The sequence below is a fragment of the Bombina bombina genome, chromosome 7 (genome assembly GCF_027579735.1).
Source record: "Bombina bombina isolate aBomBom1 chromosome 7, aBomBom1.pri, whole genome shotgun sequence".
Classification (NCBI taxonomy): domain Eukaryota; kingdom Metazoa; phylum Chordata; class Amphibia; order Anura; family Bombinatoridae; genus Bombina; species Bombina bombina.
The window spans coordinates 374058498-374076638 of NC_069505.1; the positions used below are offsets into that span (position 1 = coordinate 374058498).

Sequence of the window (18141 nt, forward strand, 5' to 3'; positions counted from 1 at the left end):
CCGTCATAGGATCCTCCTCCCGGTATCAAGTGAGGACATATAGTCTTGGCAGAAGGTTGAGTTGGTCCCCTATTCCGTTTAGTGGATGCCAAGACTTAAATGCATGGGGTTTACAGTCATTTACTACTTATAGTGCTGTTTCATTAGCACCTCCCAGACTTGCAGTGGACTAACTGTGCTTATCTGAAGATGGGGCACAGAGTTATTAAGTTTCTGGGACTATGAGTTTGACGTGAAGGTACTTTTACTCTTTGAATGCACATTTCAGAATATATCACCATTAAACTTGACCATTTTTTCTCTCTCTCCAGTTTTGTCAAAAATATATATGTTATGGAAACATTGCGTACCCCCCCCTCTGTTTGTGCTTATCTAACCTTGTGAATGGTTGAAGAATTCCCTGCCCCCAGCAAAGCTGGACTGGAAGAAGCTGGATTTGTCATCGATATGCTAAATATAGTATGAAATGCGGGCGGAGGAACGGTGGTATGTTTACCAGCACTCAATGGTAAATGACAAAATTTATGCTTACCTGATAAACTTCTTTCTTTCCGGGAATGGAGAGTCCTCAACGTCATTCCAATTACTAATGGGATATTCAACTCCTGGCCAGCAGGAGGAGGCAAAGAGCACTCCAGCAAAGCTGTAAGTGTAACTTCCCTTACCCATAATCCCCAGTCATTCAGCCCGAAGGAAAATGTAAAAAAGAAACACAAGGGTATAGAGGTGACTGAGATTTACTCAAAAGAAACTCTGAATTATAATTAAGAGGGCAGGGTCGTGGACTCTCCATGCCCGGAAAGAAATTTTTTTATCAGGTAAGCATACATTTTGTTTTCTTTCCTATGGCATGGAGTGTCCACAACGTCATTCCAATTATTAGTTGGAACCAATACCCAAGCTAAAGGACACGGAATGAACAGGGAGGGAGAACAAGGCAGGAGGACCTAAACAGAAGGCAGCACCGCTTGAAGAACCTTTCTCCCAAAAGAGGCCTCAGCCGAGGCAAAAGTATTAAATTTGTAGAATTTGGAAAAAGTATGCAGAGAGGACCATGTTGCCGCCTTGCAAATCTGTTCCACAGAAGATTCATTTTTGAAAGCCCAAGATGAGGAGACAGCCCTAGTGGAATGAGCCGTAATTCTCTCAGGAGGCTGCTGTCCAGCAGTCTCATAAGCCAAACGAATCAAAATTCTTAACCAGAGGGAAAGAGTAGTAGAAGTGGCCATCTGACCCTTACGTCAGAGAAAACAACAAACAGGGCAGAAGATTGCTGAAAATCTTTAGTAGCTTGTAGGTAAAATCTTAGAGCACGCACAACATCCAACTTATGCAAAAGACGTTCCTTATGAGAAGGATTAGGACACAAAGGAGGAACAACAAATTACTGATTAATTTTTCGATCCGACACCACCTCAGGGAGAAACCTCAATTTAGTATGAAGGACTGCCTTATCTGCATAAAAATAAGGTACGGGGAATCACACTGCTGAGCTGACAGCTCACTCTGCGAGTGGAAGAAATAGCAAGGAGAAACAAAACATTCCAAGATAACATTTATATCAATAACATGCACCGGCGTAAACAGAGCCTGCTGCAAAACTTTAAGGTTAAGGCTCCAAGGAGGAGCAATAGGTTTAAAAACACAGGCCTGATTCTGACCAGGGCCTGAACAAAAGTTTGCACATCTGGCAAATCTGACAGACGTTTGTGCAAAAGAATAGACAATGCAGAAATCTGACCCTTTAGAGTACTGACTGAAAAACCTTTCTCCAGGCAATCCTGCAGAAAAGATAAAATAAGGGGAATGCTCACCCGGCTCCAGGAGAAACCCTTATATTCACACCAGTATCAAGAATATACACAGTGAATGTGTTGTTTTTTTGAATATTCCTTATAGGCTTTGGCCTGACAAATCGTTTAGGATTTATGATTTTGAACACTTAGTAGTGGAAATAAACATTTGTGCTGAGAAATTATATAATCAATAGTGAAGTGTAGTATTTGGTAATGCAGATATTTAAAAGTCTTATGAACGATAATCCTAAATTACTTAGTAATTCCGGTGGTGTTAGTGCTTTGTATCCAAACACTCATATGCTGATAGCACAAGATGTTACGGGTGATGTGAGGAAAACAGTAATTCTTCAGTGTCAGATTTTTTTCCAAAGTGATGCGATTTGTATCCAAAATAAAAGGTGACTTTTCTCAATACATTGTTACTTGTATCCAAGTGTAACTTTTCTAATGTGCAGTGTTGCTCCGATTATATGATATATACAGCTGTGTGTTGCGTGGGAAACGATAGTTGGTTCAAAGTCAGTTATTTGTATTCCTATGAATGAAGTGCAATAGATATGGCTTGAGACAGACTTACCTGGCTGCGCTCCCTGGCCGGCGTTGTCCTTGCATGGCGGAAGTACTCGCAGCCGCTTCACTGTCGGATGTAGCCCTGTTGATTCTCCGCTGGTTTCGTTAGATGTTAATGCTGCGTGATATTCCTCCTGTAGTTGGCAGCTGGCAACTGTCTTGGGATGGGTGAGTTGCAAACAACAACTAATCCACAGATACTTCTACGCGTTTCAGCACACTTGGTGCCTTTATCAAGATATGCTGCCAACTACAGGAGGAATATCACGCAGCGCAGCCAGGTAAGTCTGTCTCAAGCCATATCTATTGCACTTCGTTCATAGGAATACAAATAACTGACTTTGAACCAACTATCGTTTCCCACGCAACACACAGCTGTATATATCATATAATCGGAGCAACACTGCACATTAGAAAAGTTACACTTGGATACAAGTAACAATGTATTGAGAAAAGTCACCTTTTATTTTGGATACAAATCGCATCACTTTGGAAAAAAATCTGACACTGAAGAATTACTGTTTTCCTCACATCACCCGTAACATCTTGTGCTATCAGCATATGAGTGTTTGGATACAAAGCACTAACACCACCGGAATTACTAAGTAATTTAGGATTATCGTTCATAAGACTTTTAAATATCTGCATTACCAAATACTACACTTCACTATTGATTATATAATTTCTCAGCACAAATGTTTATTTCCACTACTAAGTGTTCAAAATCATAAATCCTAAACGATTTGTCAGGCCAAAGCCTATAAGGAATATTCAAAAAAACAACACATTCACTGTGTATATTCTTGATACTGTTTTCGAAATATCATTTTTTATTGTAGTTGTGGCCACAACTGTATTTTACTGTATTTTTTATATGTCAAAATCTTTTTATTAAATCACATTTGTTTATTTTACCTAGTTGTTGGGTTGATTATCCTAACGGAATTTGCTATATGAATAACTGTTTTTACTACATATGTGATAAAATTCACCCATATTCAAACCTTGTTAAACAACGAATCTTTAATTCTCCAAAATTCACGAATAGTTACAAATATATTTCTTTTGACTTATCTATATTAACCCTCAGCTTCCCAGCGCCTTTCATATTTCTGTAGTTCCTAAATAAAAATTAATCAGACTAAGTTGAGAGATCTTAGTCTTATTTGAAAGGCTAAGAGGGTGAGATAGTGTCCAGACTTTTTTCTTACCTTATATTCACACCAATATATATATTTATGCCATATCTCATGGTAAATCTTGCGAGTAACAGGTTAGCGAGCCTAAAGCATAGTATCAATGACCGTTTCAGAAAACCCACGTCTAGACAGAACTAGGCATTCAATCTCCAAGCAGTCAGCTTCAGAGAATCCAGGATTGGATGGAGGAATGGACCCTGAATTAGAAGGTCCTTCCTCCGAGGTAACCTCCAAAGAGGAAGAGATGACATCCTTACCAGATCCGGGAACCAGATCCTGTGATGCAATGCAGGAGCTATTCAAATAACCAATGCTCTCTCCTGTTTGATACGAGCAATGACTCGTGGAAGGACAGCAAACGGAGGTAACAGGTACGCCAGAGGGAAGATCCAAGGAATCGCTAGAGCATCTATCAGATCGACCTGAGGGTCTCTTGACCTTGAACCGTACCTTGGAACCTTGACGAGATGCCATCAGAGCAAACTCTGGAACCCCCCACCTGAGGGTTATCTGAGAGAACACTTCTGGATAGAGAACCCACTCCCAGGGATGAAAAGTCTGTCTGCTCAAATAGATTTCTATAGAATCCTAGACCTTGTTCCTCTAGACGGACTGGTACAATAACTCCCAGGGAGGATATGTCCTCTACACAATTTAAGAGCAGCTACCTCTTTACTTGGTTTGAGGATAGTCTTGATAGGAGAAATCTGCCCCTTGGAGGGCAAGACTTGAATCTTATTATGTAACCCTGGGATACTATGTCCACAGCCCACGGATCAGGGACATCGCATATACAAGCCTGTCGGAAAAAGGAAAGCCTGCGCCGCCACTTGATCCAAAATTCAGATCGGGGCGGATCCTATATGCTGATTTAGAGTCAGCGGAAGGTTTCCGGTTTTGTTTTCCCTTATTCCAAGAGGACCTGGATTGATCTGGTTTAGAAAAAGACGACTTCTGTCTCTTAAAGTTGCGAAAGGAATGAAAATTAGTCTGACAACCCTTAGCGTCTATTCTTCTTGTCCTGAGGTAGGAAAGATCCCTTTCCACCCGTCATCTCTGAAAAGATTTTCGCCAGACCAGGACCAAATAGAATTGTACCTTTATAAGGTAAAGCCAAAAGCTTTTCCTTTGAAGATACATCAGCTGACCAAGATTTTAACCACAGAGCTCTACGAGTTAAGACAGTGAAGCTAGACATATTAGCTCCTAGTCTAGTCTAATTACCTGCATGTTGGCATCGCAGATAAAGGTATAGGCTAATTTAAAAAGCCTTGATCCTATCTTGGATCTCCTCAATCGTAGTCTCCTCTGAGATCAGATAGGGCATCGCACCAATAAGATGCTGCTCCCGCAACCGTAGCAATACTTGCCGCAGGTTGCCACTGTAGTCGTTGATGGATATACATCTTTAAGTAAGCCTCTAGCTTCTTATCCATAGGATCCTTAAATGAACAACTATCCTCAATAGGAATAGTAGTTCTTTTAGCTAGAGGAGAAATAGCTACTTCTACTTTAGGTACAGTGCGCCATGAGTCACAAATGGAGTCAACAACAGGAAAGGGGAAAGGGAACCCCTGGCTTATCCTATTCCTGAGCTATAATTTCAGACATCTTGTCTGGAACAGGAAAAACATTCTAAGAAGAGGGAGAATCAAACTCCGTTAAGTTTAGAAGACTTTTTAGGGTTGACAGCAACCGAAGGTTCATAGTCAACCAAAGTTGCTAGAACCTCCTTCAGTAGTAAACGAAGATGTTCAAGCTTAAATCTGAAGTTAACTTCTTCAGATTGACAAGATTTTTCTCCCATAGTATCAGAGTCTGAGATTTCGCCTTCAGAAGCTACTGAAGTATCCTTTTCATCCGACATTTGAGAAAGGTTGGCCAGCACAATTTTAGAGTCAGAAACATTGCTAACAGACAAATGTTTAGATTTCCTCTTGCGCTTACCTGAAGAAGGGAAAGCGGACAAAGCAGCAGATACTGCAGAAGTAATCTGAGCTGCAAAATCCCCAGGTAAATAAACACCCCCAGGTGGTTGAGGACACAGAAGGCACAGTATGAGAATCCATTAAGGCTTGGAACGTTTGAGGAGAAAGCTGAGGCATGTCACGCACAGCATTATCCTGAGACACACTTGGCTCAGAAGGGAGTAATTTTTCTTTACATTTTAAAGTTTTAGCTAAACATGAGGAACAAAATTGCATTGACAGGACAATTTGAGCCTCTAAAACATAGTAAGCATTTATCCACAGATATAAACGATTTAATTCTGAATCCATAACTACAGAATTTAGCTTTAACCAAATTAGTGAAAAATAATTTTAAACGTTAGTAAAGACCCTTTCCACTCCCTGAGGCTCCTACCGGACAAAATGACACCCTACTAGTAGTAGGAAGAAAGACTCTCCTGCAGAGATCCTCTCCTCTAGACCAACGATCTGTTTGCTGACCAAAGGATAAGCTGCAAATCCGACAGACCCGCTACGCAGAACAGCCTCACTAAGCTCCGCTCCGATAAAGCGGAATTGCGGGCCTCACGTGAGCGGGACAAAAAAAAAGAAAAAAAAAAAAAAGAAGTAAAATTAAAAAATACTGCACCACTTAAAAAAGTGTGTGAAAAAAGAAAAAGGCAGATAAACGGCTGATAAGTAAAGCCTTATCATGTCTGTCATAATCTATGTTCTAGTCATAGTTTGCATCAAATAAAGGAAAAATCCTTAAATTACCTTAGCCAAGTGAACTCTCTTAAGTCTCAAAAAAAAAATAATAAAAAGAAGGATTTTTATTCATAGTGTAACACAAAGTGTCAAAAATCTGTCCACAATATGAATCCTTAAAAGGGACCGTCTAGTCAACATTAAACTTTCATTATTCAGATAGGACTTGTAATTTTAAGCAACTTTCCAATTTACTTTTATCATCAAATTTGCTTTTTTCTCTTGGTATTCTTAGTTGAAACTAAACCTAGACAGACTCATATGCCAATTTCTTATCACATGCTTTTTAAATTGCTTTTCAACACAAAGACTGAAAGTACACATGGGCCATATAGATAATAAACAGTCACAGTCTTAGATACAAGGTAATCACAGAGGTAAAAAGTATATTAATATAACTGTGTTGGTTATGCAAAACTGGGGAATGGGTAATAAAGGGATTATCTATCTTTTAAACAATACAAATTATATTGTAGACTGTCCCTTTAACTAGTAAGGATTACTATGTCCCAAAAAGGATCCATATGAGGATTAACCTCTTAAATGCTGCAATCCTTCAGTACCTAGAAGGAAAAGACACTTACCTTAGATCCAGCTGCAGGACAGATAACTGCTACGTAGTTGTGACAGGTACTCCACTCCCCGTCATGGACCTATAGGAAAAGAAAGAACAGAGTAACCAACTCTGTCTTTCTACAACGAGGTAGCAAAGTGTTAAAAGGTGGTGAGGTAGTCTTTGCTTTACTTTTAACTGCTAAAAGCCACCACTATTCTTACTAAAGAGATTGACGTGGACACAGCTAGACCCCAATTCCAATCCCAAGGAGTAGAAAAAATATCCCTTGGCATAAGAGGGGGGAATACAGAACAAGCACTATTAAGAGCAGAGTGCAGGTGGATCTACCTCCTAGATAGTGTACATCCAAGGGGACTAAATGAACAAAACAATTATTATTGTTTTCTGTAAATAAATAAATTACAAAACTTGACTCATGATTGAAAAAGTGGAAGGAAATATATATTTCAATACACTGTATTAGAACACCAATGAACGTGGGCTAGGATTAATAAACCGATAAAGTCCCTTAAGGGAGTAAATTTCAACCAGAAATTAAAAATTATAAATATAACAAAGCAGGAAGAAATGTAAGGAAATATAATACTCCTCCTGTTCACCAAATAATTGTTCATCTATATATTGCACGGTTGTCAAGTCACATACACCTTTCCTTGTTTTTCCCCCCCAGTGTTTGAGCACCAGCACATATAATATATAAAAAAAAAAAATCTTCTATGAACAAGATAATTCTTGTTTTACCTTTTATCGCAGGAATTTTAGAATAACGTTTATATCTTTAATTCAGTGTATTATTACCTAGTCACGAGTCCATATGGACCAGCACATCTTTCACATGTTTCACATGTTCAGTAATCAAATTGGATTGGAACATATTATTCAAATATGCTTTCTTCTCCCCTTCACGTTATTATACACAGGGGTTATAAATATATTAATATATTCATATTAATAGAACGCCTTTTAGATTTAGCACTATTCAACACCAAGTAACCTAGTAACTGAGCACAGTTTTATTCCTACACGTTTTTTAGGTTTCCCCTTTTTTCCACACACATCAGGGCACTTTTCTATACACCCAGTAACAATTACCATTCCAAATCAGAAGGATGTTTGTTCCCCGATTTAAGTTTATTCCACCATACCAAGAGGCCCCTTTAACAATAACATATTGCCTTGTTATACTTATTGATTTTTTCATTATTTAAGTTATTTCCCTCACAGGAGGTTCCGTGAACCTGTGATCCAGCAACCTTCCAATTTTCGATTTCCTTGAGTTTTGTGTCCCCCTTTTTTTGTCCCTACATACACACAGGTAGACCTGTACCTACTCCTCCAAAACATAGTGAATAACGGAGTAAAGTGACAGATGCCTATCAGATCACGTCAGGCAAATACACCTCCTCCTTCCACCAATAGTACTGTAAGGAAGGTAACCAATCAGTATCGAGGATTGAGACAAGCCTCTCAATTGCCAGCCAATAAAAATAAGTCAAGCACAAATATAGTGCAATATCACAATGAAACCACTATCCAATGAAATTGAATTATTTACAGTGATATTTATCAACTTGCAATATTTTCCAGAAAGCAACAAACGTAGCTATTAGATCACTGTTGACTTTCATAGAGTGTTACCTGACTTATTTTACCTATTTTATCAGGTCTTTTCCTTGCCTGGGGTGTTATTAGAAGCTAAACAGCTCATAGGATACCGCAATCTGAGTCTGTTCATAAGTATAGAGTAATATATTCAGTACCCAGTACGAGGTATATACATGAGTATTTTCATCTCATTACCAATCTTTAGTACATACTCGTTCAGGTGCGTGGTGACTACTATATGATATTCCAGAGCATAATATTAATAACTCCGACTCCTATATTATTACATCCAACAAGGACATTATTATTGGGGTTTTCTCCATATATTGGTATCACTCACCCCCAAGACATGCGAGGATTCTATTAAAATAGGAGGTTAGTAACCTGAAAGAGATACAATCCCATTACCTTGGGTATTACTATATTTATCTTTTTCCCCTCCTCTAGTAGACATAACTTGGAGAGCATACCACTTACTGGTCAAATTATTCTCCTTAGGAGTTGCATTCTCCCATTTCTACACCAGTTGGAATTTTAATACCCTTTTCTTCTTTTTTATGTATTATTAAACTAATAAAAGTTAAGTTTTAAATCGCCTTGTCCTGGGCCCATTACCTAGGCATACATTGCCATTTAACCAGTATTTTGCTGTTGAGTGCTACCAAGTACACTCTTTCAATTGCAGATTGCAATTGATTTTTCTAGACCCCAATCCTTGCAGGGAAAAGTACCCATAAAAGGATTAAATATCTTCAGACGCCATCTTCGCACAACCTCCATTGACAGAGGCAAAGAGAATGACTGGGGATTATGGTTAAGGGAAGTAACACTTAAACAGTTTTGCTGGGGTGCTCTGTGACTCCTCCTACTGGCCATGAGTTGAATATCCCACTAGTAATTGGAATGACGTGGACTCTTCATGCCATAGGAAAGAAATTATAAAAATGAAGCTTCTCAAAATTTTAATGAATTAAAGTGCCCATGTTTTATGATTATTTTTTTAGATACTGGACAGTAATTCACTAAACGTTACAATAACTTAAAATAAAGCTGTCCAGGCTTGAATAAAGTCAAAGATTTTAACTTGAATAAGCATGGGCAGGATGACCCACAGAAAGGCTTGTCTTGTGAACAAAGGAACATAGTACCTTTGTTTTGTTTGTTTTTTGCTTTGCTCTGAATCAGGAAAAAAGAATTCTAGTATTTTCTTTTTCTTTTCTTTTTTTACACACCTTTAAGTGAAAGCTTCCCTGCCCAGTTTTTTTTGTTTTGGAGGTATCAAAACAGGAAAACTAATGTTTTTTAATTTTGTAGGAGTACTGCTCTAGTAAAGATGTTTTCTGTAATTCACTCCACCCTTAAAAATAACTTGTCACTAAGTTTAGCTAAGATCTATTTTGCTCATGTTATGCATATTAGGTGGACAGTGATCACTTACCTGCCATACGCAACATCATTGCTTGGAGCGGAGTCAGATCTTTGACTTGCTTCTTTCGCTTCTTACGTGACATCTCTAGTGCATCAGAAAATCGCACACTATGACCTAGGGAGAAAATGGACCTTTATAAGTCAACAATTACTGACAATATACAGTTTCTGGTACTGTAAACAAATGGAACCACGTTGACAAGTCATTTAAACCTCACTTCTTTTATCGTCCTTCCTCCCATCATCCTCATCGCTGTCCTTGCCATCTGACTGATTGCTGTCACTGTCATCGTCACTGCTTTCTTCGTCATCCTTATGTTCCATCTCATTTGGATAACCTTCATCTTCACTTGAGCTAGAACCATCATGGTGCCCCCTGTTAGCTGTTAAATTGGGAAGAGAATATGTTTATTGGCAATAGGGAAAAATATGCAGATTTATGGAAATGCATAGCTATGAGTGTAGTCACATGCTTTTATTTTTAAATCTTGCTTCCTTTTATTGAGGGTGTAATATATAGCTATATCATCAATCTTGCAATACAAGGCATGAACTCGACTAGGCACAAAAATCAACAACTAACTGTTCATGCTATTTTAGTCCAATATAAAATGTATTACCCATGCCACCCTTTTTAAAAAAAAAATAAAAAAAATTATGCTTACCTGAAAAATTTATTTCTCTTGTGGTGTATCCAGTCCACAGATTCATCCATTACTTGTGGGATATTCTCCTTCCCAACAGGAAGCTGCAAGAGGATCACCCACAGCAGAGCTGTCTATATAGCTCCTCCCCTAACTGCCACCTCCAGTCATTCGACCGAAGACAAGCAAGAGAAAGGAGAAACTATAGGGTGCAGTGGTGACTGTAGTTTAAAAATAAAAAACACCTGCCTTAAAATGACAGGGCGGGCCGTGGACTGGATACACCACAAGAGAAATAAATTTATCAGGTAAGCATAAAACAGAATTTATGTTTACCTGATAAATTACTTTCTCCAACGGTGTGTCCGGTCCACGGCGTCATCCTTACTTGTGGGATATTCTCTTCCCCAACAGGAAATGGCAAAGAGCCCAGCAAAGCTGGTCACATGATCCCTCCTAGGCTCCGCCTTCCCCAGTCATTCGACCGACGTAAAGGAGGAATATTTGCATAGGAGAAACCATATGATACCGTGGTGACTGTAGTTAAAGAAAATAAATTATCAGACCTGATTAAAAAACCAGGGCGGGCCGTGGACCGGACACACCGTTGGAGAAAGTAATTTATCAGGTAAACATAAATTCTGTTTTCTCCAACATAGGTGTGTCCGGTCCACGGCGTCATCCTTACTTGTGGGAACCAATACCAAAGCTTTAGGACACGGATGAAGGGAGGGAGCAAATCAGGTCACCTAGATGGAAGGCACCACGGCTTGCAAAACCTTTCTCCCAAAAATAGCCTCAGAAGAAGCAAAAGTATCAAACTTGTAAAATTTAGTAAAAGTGTGCAGTGAAGACCAAGTCGCTGCCTTACATATCTGATCAACAGAAGCCTCGTTCTTGAAGGCCCATGTGGAAGCCACAGCCCTAGTGGAATGAGCTGTGATTCTGTCAGGAGGCTGCCGTCCGGCAGTCTCGTAAGCCAATCTGATGATGCTTTTAATCCAAAAAGAGAGAGAGGTAGAAGTTGCTTTTTGACCTCTCCTTTTACCAGAACAAACAACAAACAAGGAAGATGTTTGTCTAAAATCCTTTGTAGCATCTAAATAGAATTTTAGAGCGCGAACAACATCCAAATTGTGCAACAAACGTTCCTTCTTTGAAACTGGATTCGGACACAAAGAAGGCACGACTATCTCCTGGTTAATGTTTTTGTTAGAAACAACTTTCGGAAGAAAACCAGGTTTAGTACGTAAAACCACCTTATCTGCATGGAACACCAGATAAGGAGGAGAACACTGCAGAGCAGATAATTCTGAAACTCTTCTAGCAGAAGAAATTGCAACCAAAAACAAAACTTTCCAAGATAATAACTTAATATCAACGGAATGTAAGGGTTCAAACGGAACCCCCTGAAGAACTGAAAGAACTAAATTGAGACTCCAAGGAGGAGTCAAAGGTTTGTAAACAGGCTTGATTCTAACCAGAGCCTGAACAAAGGCTTGAACATCTGGCACAGCTGCCAGCTTTTTGTGAAGTAACACAGACAAGGCAGAAATCTGTCCCTTCAAGGAACTTGCAGATAATCCTTTCTCCAATCCTTCTTGAAGAAAGGATAGAATCTTAGGAATTTTTACCTTGTCCCAAGGGAATCCTTTAGATTCACACCAACAGATATATTTTTTCCATATTTTGTGGTAAATTTTTCTAGTTACAGGCTTTCTGGCCTGAACAAGAGTATCAATAACAGAATCTGAGAACCCTCGCTTTGATAAGATCAAGCGTTCAATCTCCAAGCAGTCAGTTGGAGTGAGACCAGATTCGGATGTTCGAACGGACCTTGAACAAGAAGGTCTCGTCTCAAAGGTAGCTTCCATGGTGGAGCCGATGACATATTCACCAGGTCTGCATACCAAGTCCTGCGTGGCCACGCAGGAGCTATCAAGATCACCGATGCCCTCTCCTGATTGATCCTGGCTACCAGCCTGGGGATGAGAGGAAACGGCGGGAATACATAAGCTAGTTTGAAGGTCCAAGGTGCTACTAGTGCATCTACTAGAGTCGCCTTGGGATCCCTGGATCTGGACCCGTAGCAAGGAACCTTGAAGTTCTGACGAGAGGCCATCAGATCCATGTCTGGAATGCCCCACAGTTGAGTAATTTGGGCAAAGATTTCCGGATGGAGTTCCCACTCCCCCGGATGTAATGTCTGACGACTCAGAAAATCCGCTTCCCAATTTTCCACTCCTGGGATGTGGATTGCAGACAAGTGGCAGGAGTGAGTCTCCGCCCATTGAATGATTTTGGTCACTTCTTCCATCGCCAGGGAACTCCTTGTTCCCCCCTGATGATTGATGTACGCAACAGTCGTCATGTTGTCTGATTGAAACCGTATGAACTTGGCCTTTGCTAGCTGAGGCCAAGCCTTGAGAGCATTGAGTATCGCTCTCAGTTCTAGAATATTTATCGGTAGAAGAGATTCTTCCCGAGACCAAAGACCCTGAGCTTTCAGGGGTCCCCAGACCGCGCCCCAGCCCATCAGACTGGCGTCGGTCGTGACAATGACCCACTCTGGTCTGCGGAAGCTCATCCCCTGTGACAGGTTGTCCAGGGACAGCCACCAACGGAGTGAATCTCTGGTCCTCTGATTTACTTGTATCGTCGGAGACAAGTCTGTATAGTCCCCATTCCACTGACTGAGCATGCACAGTTGTAATGGTCTTAGATGAATGCGCGCAAAAGGAACTATGTCCATTGCCGCTACCATCAAACCTATCACTTCCATGCACTGCGCTATGGAAGGAAGAGGAACGGAATGAAGTATTTGACAAGAGTTTAGAAGTTTTGTTTTTCTGGCCTCTGTCAGAAAAATCCTCATTTCTAAGGAGTCTATTATTGTTCCCAAGAAGGGAACCCTCGTTGACTGAGATAGAGAACTCTTTTCTACGTTCACTTTCCATCCGTGAGATCTGAGGAAGGCCAGGACAATGTCCGTGTGAGCCTTTGCTTGAGGAAGGGACGACGCTTGAATCAGAATGTCGTCCAAGTAAGGTACTACTGCAATGCCCCTTGGTCTTAGCACCGCTAGAAGGGACCCTAGTACCTTTGTGAAAATCCTTGGAGCAGTGGCTAATCCGAACGGAAGTGCCACGAACTGGTAATGCTTGTCCAGGAATGCGAACCTTAGGAACCGATGATGTTCCTTGTGGATAGGAATATGTAGATACGCATCCTTTAAATCCACCGTGGTCATGAATTGACCTTCCTGGATGGAAGGAAGAATTGTTCGAATGGTTTCCATTTTGAACGATGGAACCTTGAGAAACTTGTTTAGGATCTTGAGATCTAAGATTGGTCTGAACGTTCCCTCTTTTTTGGGAACTACGAACAGATTGGAGTAGAACCCCATCCCTTGTTCTCCTAATGGAACAGGATGAATCACTCCCATTTTTAACAGGTCTTCTACACAATGTAAGAATGCCTGTTTTTTTATATGGTCTGAAGACAATTGAGACCTGTGGAACCTCCCCCTTGGGGGAAGCCCCTTGAATTCCAGAAGATAACCTTGGGAGACTATTTCTAGCGCCCAAGGATCCAGAACATCTCTTGCCCAAGCCTGAGCGAAGAGAGAGAGTCTGCCCCCCACCAGATCCGGTCCCGGATCGGGGGCCAACATCTCATGCTGTCTTGGTAGCAGTGGCAGGTTTCTTGGCCTGCTTTCCCTTGTTCCAGCCTTGCATTGGTCTCCAGGCTGGCTTGGCTTGAGAAGTATTACCCTCTTGCTTAGAGGACGTAGCACTTGGGGCTGGTCCGTTTCTACGAAAGGGACGAAAATTAGGTTTATTTTTGGCCTTGAAAGACCTATCCTGAGGAAGGGCGTGGCCCTTGCCCCCAGTGATATCAGAGATAATCTCTTTCAAGTCAGGGCCAAACAGCGTTTTCCCCTTGAAAGGAATGTTAAGCAATTTGTTCTTGGAAGACGCATCCGCTGACCAAGATTTTAACCAAAGCGCTCTGCGCGCCACAATAGCAAACCCAGAATTTTTCGCCGCTAACCTAGCCAATTGCAAAGTGGCGTCTAGGGTGAAAGAATTAGCCAATTTGAGAGCACGGATTCTGTCCATAATCTCCTCATAAGAAGGAGAATTACTAGTGATCGCCTTTTCTAGCTCATCGAACCAGAAACACGCGGCTGTAGTGACAGGGACAATGCATGAAATTGGTTGTAGAAGGTAACCTTGCTGAACAAACATCTTTTTAAGCAAACCTTCTAATTTTTTATCCATAGGATCTTTGAAAGCACAACTATCTTCTATGGGTATAGTGGTGCGTTTGTTTAGAGTAGAAACCGCCCCCTCGACCTTGGGGACTGTCTGCCATAAGTCCTTTCTGGGGTCGACCATAGGAAACAATTTTTTAAATATGGGGGGAGGGACGAAAGGTATACCGGGCCTTTCCCATTCTTTATTTACAATGTCCGCCACCCGCTTGGGTATAGGAAAAGCTTCGGGGGGCCCCGGGACCTCAAGGAACTTGTCCATTTTACATAGTTTCTCTGGGATGACCAAATTCTCACAATCATCCAGAGTGGATAACACCTCCTTAAGCAGAGCGCGGAGATGTTCCAACTTAAATTTAAATGTAATCACATCAGGTTCAGCTTGTTGAGAAATTTTCCCTGAATCTGAAATTTCTCCCTCAGACAAAACCTCCCTGGCCCCCTCAGACTGGTGTAGGGGCCCTTCAGAAACAATATCATCAGCGTCCTCATGCTCTTCAGTATTTTCTAAAACAGAGCAGTCGCGCTTTCGCTGATAAGTGGGCATTTTGGCTAAAATGTTTTTGATAGAATTATCCATTACAGCCGTTAATTGTTGCATAGTAAGGAGTATTGGCGCGCTAGATGTACTAGGGGCCTCCTGTGTGGGCAAGACTGGTGTAGACGAAGGAGGGGATGATGCAGTACCATGCTTACTCCCCTCACTTGAGGAATCATCTTGGGCATCATTTTCTCTAAATTTTGTGTCACATAAATCACATCTATTTAAATGAGAAGGAACCTTGGCTTCCCCACATTCAGAACACAGTCTATCTGGCAGTTCAGACATGTTAAACAGGCATAAACTTGATAACAAAGTACAAAAAACGTTTTAAAATAAAACCGTTACTGTCACTTTAAATTTTAAACTGAACACACTTTATTACTGCAATTGCGAAAAAGTATGAAGGAATTGTTCAAAATTCACCAAAATTTCACCACAGTGTCTTAAAGCCTTAAAAGTATTGCACACCAAATTTGGAAGCTTTAACCCTTAAAATAACGGAACCGGAGCCGTTTTTATATTTAACCCCTTTACAGTCCCTGGTATCTGCTTTGCTGAGACCCAACCAAGCCCAAAGGGGAATACGATACCAAATGACGCCTTCAGAAAGTCTTTTCTATGTATCAGAGCTCCTCACACATGCATCTGCATGTCATGCTTCTCAAAAACAAGTGCGCAATACAGGCGCGAAAATGAGACTCTGCCTATGATTAGGGAAAGCCCCTAGAGCATAAGGTGTCTAATACAGTGCCTGCCGGTTATTTTACAAAATTCCCAAGATTAAAATAATTCCTCAAGGCTATGGAGTATAAAATATGTTTGTATATAAATCGATTTAGCCCAGAAAATGTCTACAGTCTTAAAAAGCCCTTGTGAAGCCCTTATTTACTGTCTGTAATAAAAATGGCTTACCGGATCCCATAGGGAAAATGACAGCTTCCAGCATTACATCGTCTTGTTAGAATGTGTCATACCTCAAGCAGCAAAAGTCTGCTCACTGTTCCCCCAACTGAAGTTAATTCCTCTCAACAGTCCTGTGTGGAACAGCCATCGATTTTAGTAACGGTTGCTAAAATCATTTTCCTCTTACAAACAGAAATCTTCATCTCTTTTCTGTTTCAGAGTAAATAGTACATACCAGCACTATTTTAAAATAACAAACTCTTGATTGAATAATAAAAACTACAGTTAAACACTAAAAAACTCTAAGCCATCTCCGTGGAGATGTTGCCTGTACAACGGCAAAGAGAATGACTGGGGAAGGCGGAGCCTAGGAGGGATCATGTGACCAGCTTTGCTGGGCTCTTTGCCATTTCCTGTTGGGGAAGAGAATATCCCACAAGTAAGGATGACGCCGTGGACCGGACACACCTATGTTGGAGAAATTGTGTTTTCTCTTGTAAGGTGTATCCAGTCCACGGATTCATCCATTACTTGTGGGATACCAATACCAAAGCTATAGGACATGGATGAAGGGAGGGACAAGGCAGGCGCTTAAACGGAAGGCACCACTGCCTGTAAGACCTTTCTCCCAAAAATAGCCTCCGAAGAAGCAAAAGTATCAAATTTATAGAATTTAGAAAAAGTATGAAGCGAAGACCAAGTCGCCGCCTTACAAATCTGTTCAACAGAAGCCTCATTTTTAAAAGCCCATGTGGAAGCCACCGCTCTAGTGGAATGAGCAGTAATTCTTTCAGGAGGCTGCTGGCCAGCAGTCTCATAAGATAAGCGGATTATACTTCTTAACCAAAAAGAAAGAGAGGTTGCTGAAACATTTTGGCCTTTCCTCTGTCCAGAGTAGACAACAAACAAGCAGATGTTTGATGAAAATCTTTAGTAGCTTGTAAATAAAACTTTAAAGCACGAACCACGTCAAGATTGTGTAAAACACGTTCTTTCTTTGAAGAAGGATTAAAACACAGTGACGGAACAACAATATCCTGATTGATATTTTTATTAGATACCACCTTAGGAAGAAACCCAGGTTTGGTACGCAAAACTACCTTATCTGCATGGAAGATCAGATAAGGGGAATCACACTGCAAGGCAGATAACTCTGAAACTCTTCGAGCCGAAGAGATAGCTACCAGAAACAAAACTTTCCAAGATAAAAGCTTGATATCTATGGAATGCAGAGGTTCAAACGGAACCCCTTGAAGAACCTTAAGAACTAAATTTAAACTCCATGGCAGAGCAACAGGTTTAAACACAGGCATAATTCTAACTAAAGCAGAAATCTGTCCCTTTAAGGAACTAGCTGACAATCCCTTCTCCAATCCTTCTTGGAGAAAAGATAATATCCTGGGAATCCTGACTTAACTCCATGAGTAACCCTTGGATTCACACCAATGAAGATATTTACACCATATCTTATGATAGATTTTCCTGGTGACAGGCTTTCGAGCCTGAATTAAGGTATCAATTACCGACTCGGAGAAACCACGTTTTGATAAAATCAAGCGTTCAATCTCCAAGTAGTCAGGCGCAGAGAAATTAGATTTGGATGGTTGAAAGGACCCTGAAGTAGAAGGTCCTGCCTCAGCGGTAGAGTCCATGGTGGAAGGGATGACATGTCCACCAGATCTGCATACCAAGTCCTGCGTGGCCACGCAGGTGCTATCAAAATCACAGAAGCTCTCTCCTGCTTGATCTTGGCAATCAGACGAGGGAGCAGAGGAAACAGTGGAAACACATAAGCCAGGTTGAAAGACCAAGGCGCTGCTAGAGCATCTATCAGCACTGCCTTGGGATCCCTGGACCTGGATCCGTAACAAGGAAGCTT

General features: G+C 40.9%; 2 protein-coding genes across 3 annotated transcripts in view; one reads left to right on the plus strand and one right to left on the minus strand.

Annotated features, from left to right (window-relative positions):
- The window catches only part of TWF2 (twinfilin actin binding protein 2), a 609681-nt gene that overhangs the window by 382977 nt on the left and 208563 nt on the right, over window positions 1-18141 (plus strand). The window lies entirely within an intron of this gene.
- The window catches only part of WBP11 (WW domain binding protein 11), a 193072-nt gene that overhangs the window by 84161 nt on the left and 90770 nt on the right, over window positions 1-18141 (minus strand). For both annotated transcript variants that reach the window (XM_053721086.1, XM_053721087.1), the window contains exons 8-9: window positions 10114-10278; window positions 9906-10010 (exon numbers count right to left, since the gene is read on the minus strand). In XM_053721086.1, coding sequence (XP_053577061.1) covers window positions 9906-10010; window positions 10114-10278 — 270 coding nt within the window. The remainder of the gene's footprint in view (window positions 1-9905; window positions 10011-10113; window positions 10279-18141) is intronic.